This window comes from Dicentrarchus labrax, unplaced genomic scaffold (assembly GCF_905237075.1).
Source record: "Dicentrarchus labrax unplaced genomic scaffold, dlabrax2021, whole genome shotgun sequence".
Taxonomy (NCBI): Eukaryota; Metazoa; Chordata; class Actinopteri; family Moronidae; genus Dicentrarchus; species Dicentrarchus labrax.
The window spans coordinates 8,372,618-8,377,758 of record NW_026136712.1 but is presented as its reverse complement, the minus strand read 5'-3'; the positions used below and the strand labels follow the sequence as shown (position 1 = coordinate 8,377,758).

The window sequence follows — 5,141 nt, the reverse complement described above, 5'->3', positions numbered from 1 at the left end:
AGAGAGAGAGAGAGAGAGAGAGTTGAAGTGAAACCTGGAGAAGCAAGGATAGTCAGCCAATCAGGAACCCCCTCGGGCGTTTAAAGGGATGGTGGGCAGTCTCTCGGGCTTTATGAGCGACTTATTTTGCATCCTCCACACATTCTCACGTCTTGACCTCCCACAGACACGTCAAACAGAGACTAGCGTTTGGATGATTAACAGCCTGGTTCGCCTGGGTCGGCATGGATCTGTTCTGAGCGGCGTTTTTCTCCCCCTTTCCTCCATATGAGCTGCTGCTGGATGCTCCTCGCCCTCCCCCCGCCGCACTTGTTGCGCAGAGACTAGATGCGCCGCTGAGTCCTTGGAGAGGAGAGACAGGGACGGACTGCAACAGGTGCACACAGAGAATCTCCCCCTGAAAGACCGCACTGGAGGTAGGGAAATTACGCATCATTTGGCAGTTTGGGGGATTAATATATTGCTTGTTTTGGATATTTTGACCAAACAATATTTTACCCGTGGTGGTTTATTTTTTGAACTAACTGTGTTTTTCTTTTACTTTTTTTTCTCTTTGACCTCAAGATAAAACAAAACTTTAAATGCCGATTTGAGGATCTTTTGGCCATCTTCAGCCCTCATCGCGCGCACACAGCCAGGATGCCGGTTCTGACAAGCCCCGACATCGCCAACAAGTTTAAGGAGAGATGGCTGGCGGTTTACCCGGAGGATCAGGTCACCGGGTCCGACTCTGTCCCCCTGGACGACAGCCTCACCAGCCTCCACTGGCTCCAGAATTTCTCCATCCTCAACGCGGACCCGGAGCGACCCAACGGTGCTGGACCGGGCTACCCGTCTTCCCAGCAGCACCTCTATCTCAAGCGTCTCGGCTTTCCTAGAGGTGGCACCGACTCTCCGTCCAGTCCGCCTGCCGGGGACACCGCCGCCACCGGGATGCCTCCGTACCTCGGGAGCCCCGTTACGTCCGGCAGCGACTCCACCGTGGCACCGCGCTTCGCCAGTTGCGCGCATCCAGGGAGCGGCTACCCGCAGATCCCCATCCAGGCCAGCCCGCCTGTGGAGGTCGACTACAAAACCAACCCTAAAGTCAAACCGCCCTACTCCTACGCTTCTCTCATCTGCATGGCCATGCAGGCCAGCAAACAGCCCAAAGTGACTCTGTCCACCATCTATAACTGGATAACGGAGAATTTCTGCTACTACAGACACGCGGAGCCCAGCTGGCAGGTAACCGAGACCGGCTAACTCTCCTTCTATTATTGATGAGTCAGATAAATGGCGAGGTGAGGGAGAGAAGGGTGAGCAATTGATCCCAGTGTCACCATCAGACACCACATCTTTATGCTACAGGGCATTAGTCTTTCTTTCAACAATAATCATCAGACACATCTGAAAACCTCCAGCATGCACACAGGATCAGCGTCTAATTCCAGCCTTTTAAAATTTCCATGACAAGTGTTTTTTAATGCAAGTGTCTCAGAAATTTCCATCTTCCTAGAGAGTGCTCACTCATACAGGGTTTTTGTCTGAGGGGAACGTTGATGGGGTGAAGAAAGGACTCTAATGTGTGTGTGTGTGTGTGTGTGTGTGTGTGTTAATGAGGGCTCCTGAGAGAGATGGCAGCTAAGCACAGCTGATCATGTTTGAAATGCACAGAGCTGCCTGCTACTAGAAAGCCTCATTAGGTACATTTGCTTTCCTATACAAACAACAACAATGCTCCCCCCCCTTCTCCTTCTCCTCCTCCTTCTCTCTTCTCTTCTCTCTTACAAAGACAAACTGGCACATTCAGTTTTTGCATGACTAACTCAAATTTGCTCAAAGCCAATGGGATCCTGTTAATTATCCTTTTTTTTGTGTGTCTTTTGTCACAGAACTCGATTCGTCACAACCTGTCCCTCAACAAGTGTTTCAAGAAGGTCCCCAGACAGAAAGACGAGCCAGGGAAGGGGGGGTTTTGGCAAATTGATCCACAGTATGCTGACATGTTCGTCAATGGCATCTTTAAACGCAGGAGGATGTCCGCTAACCACTACAATAACAGCAGCAGCAGTGGCACCCACAGACAGAGCAAACTGGTTCAGGGTTATCAAAGCACCCAAAATGGCTTCCCTTATCAAGGGGTGGGTGGCAAACGAAAGCATCTGCCCTCTAAAAACAACAGTAAAGCGATGAGGTCGACTGAGTCTCCTCTTTTGGCGACAGAGGCCCACAAAGCAGACATCCTGAGGGGGGACTTTGACCTGGCGTCGGTGTTCGATGACGTCCTCAGCGGGAACTGTAGCACCTTCGAGGATTTGGACATCAACACGGCGCTGAGCTCCCTGGGCTGCGAGATGGAGGTCTCCATGCAGGGGAGGCAGCACTCGGCGGCCTTGGGGAGGTGGTGCGGAGGAGGGGACATCATGGGTCAGAGCCAGCACCTGAACCACCATCAGTCCTACGGTTACATGGAGCTGAGCGCCGCCGCTTCCATGGACTGCACGGTCAACATGGGAGAGCTCCATGTGCCGCAGCAGCACCTGCAGCAGCAGCTGGACCAGGATCAGCTGCTCCAAAGCCACCACCACCACCTGCAGCAGTTCGACGAGGCCTCCACGCTGTTCTCGGAGCAGCCCGAGGAGGCGGTACTGCAGCCCTGGGAGGAGATCAAAGAAGAGGCGCAGGCGATTCCTCTGACTCTGGATCAGGGCTTTGGCCTGTGCGAGGGCTTCTTCACAGAGATGCAGCCGTGGGAACGAGTGGAGGCCTATCTGTGACCTTTGACCCCAAACCTCATTGACTCCTAAATATTTACACCCAATGCCCTGAACATCTCTGATCACTGGTCCAACTCTATATTACCCCCAAAGGATAATCAATAGGACGGTTAGAACTACAGCCCGGTTACATCTGCATTCCCTCCAATCAATCTGCAATACTCTGCATTTGTAATTTATTTTTTGTATCAATTATATGTCCTCTTGTTCAAGTACAAACATGATCATGTCAAACTTATCTTGAACTGGACCTGTGAACCCAGCTAAAAAAGACTTTAATCTGACTATAAACCCTGTTGGGGATAAGGGATTATGTCCTGGCATAGACTCCCATTTCTTCATGAGGGTGTCAGGTGATTGATAGGAAGCAGTGTGTAACATGACACAACACTGACACATCAGACACAATGAATGACAATACAACAGAGAAACTTCTATAAACCAAATTAAAGTTTCATGTGGACTGACTGCAAGGGATAGAATGAATGACAGCAAATGGTTTCTTCAGAAAGAAGAAGGGGTGAAAAGCTGCCTGTGTGCAGAAAACAGGACAAATGATTATCCTTTAAAGTTGGAACTATAACAGCTCAAATGTCAGGCAGCTGGTAATAACATAATGTGTTCAAATGAGTGCTGGAACTGGACTGAACTGCGGCTATCCGGGGTTTTTGATTTTAATCGTGACAATAACAGAAGAAACCCCAAGCACCCTCCTTCAAAGCACTCTCCACAAGCAAGCACTGTCACTACGGGACTGAGAAGACGTGCAAGATTCTATTTTGCTACATTAGCATTAAACTTTTTTTTTTTTTACTAACATGCAGTGAAATCAGCCATTCATCTCAGTCTATGTCGTGTGATGATGAGAGGCGAAGCTATCAGAGCAGGATGGAGAACTTTAAATTCATAGTCTGAGAGATTAGAAATCAGTCATTTATGACTTTGTTATATAGTCAATTTAATATATATTCACTAAAGTATATAGCATGAAGCTAGGCAGGAACATTTGCTACAATTACGTATTGCAAAGCAAAAACAGGAGCAGGCCTGAAATCCATCGCCTTCTCGTCAGTCATGAAAATCGAACATTATGCACTTTGATAGGCAGCAGTTTTAGGAATGCAGGACAGCTTTTTTTTTTTGATTGTTTTTCTTTTTGTTTTTGATGTTTAGTTTTATTTTTTATCGTATTGAAATTATGTTTTCTAAAGTTTACTGACCATAATGAAAGTGATGCATATGCTGTAATTGTCAATATCAGTTTCTTCTTGAACAATCAACTCCACACCGCAATAAGTCAACTTTTTTGTGCTTAAATGTAGTTTTTTTTTTCTTTCCAAATATATACAAAACTGGGCATTTGTTGATTATATTTCGCCAAATTTGTTGATAAGGAATATGCAGTTCATTGGTGTTTCTGTGTTGATTAATAACAAAAAATAGAGAGTTCTGTTTTCTGTCACTGGGTGATGGATTTCCCTTTGTCCTTATTGATTATTTTGGTGTATGTCTTTTTTTATTTGTACGGTTTGTTTCCACAAATCTGAATTTCAAAATGATTGAGAACCTAATAACTCTGTTGGTTTGAGGGGACAAATGATGAGCCGGTACATATAAATTCAACTCTTCAAGGCCAGATTTTCTTATTGTATCATATTGATCAAGTTTGATACCAGCTCTTTGATCTTTCCATGTTATTTTCATTTGTACTTTTTTAAGCTGTTTAAAAATGCAATCATGCCTTGATGCAATAAATGGTGTCAATTAAAGAAAGAACAATAACAAAAAACTTATCATTCACTTCATCACAATATGAGATGTTAACACCACACATTATGGAGCGCGTTGTTGTCAGGATTATTGTTTGAGTTAGAGCTCTGTGTTTACAGTCAAGAGATAAAAAGGCCTCTCCGGGTTTATCAGTAATCAGCACAGACAGGTCTGGACTCACTTGGTATTCCAAACATACAGGGGGTAGATATAATAGCATTAACCGCTGTACTATATAATGTAATCTGATACATTAGACAAATAACTAATTCCACTTTTACCCTGAAATTTATTTGATGACAGTTCAGAGAAGGGTGTACTCATTTTTGAGACAGCAATATAACTTTTTCACAGAAGATATGCTCCAGTTTTAAGATCCTGGTATTGATGCATGCATGCTTGCTTACTGGTACACTTGATGGAACTGAGCCATCATTAAGGAAATATCTTCACCTGGGCTTTTCCTGCCAAGATAAGTCAAAATGTCTGCCGTGTAAAAGGTCTACTCATGATTGACTTTTTCCACTGCAGCCATTTGACATGAGTGTAGCAGAGCCTTTCCAGTGAGCCGAATGCACAGAGGCAGCACACAGACAACGTTTGACCTGAATG

General features: G+C 45.5%; 1 protein-coding gene across 1 annotated transcript; it reads left to right on the top strand.

Moving 5' to 3' along the window:
* foxj1b (forkhead box J1b) lies at positions 1–4,548 on the top strand. The gene is made up of 3 exons (XM_051418333.1): positions 1–416; positions 565–1,227; positions 1,875–4,548. The coding sequence occupies exons 2-3, from the start codon at positions 640–642 to the stop codon at positions 2,757–2,759; spliced, it is 1,473 nt and encodes a 490-aa protein (XP_051274293.1). The 5' UTR covers positions 1–416; positions 565–639; the 3' UTR covers positions 2,760–4,548.
* The last annotated feature ends 593 nt before the right edge of the window (positions 4,549–5,141 follow it).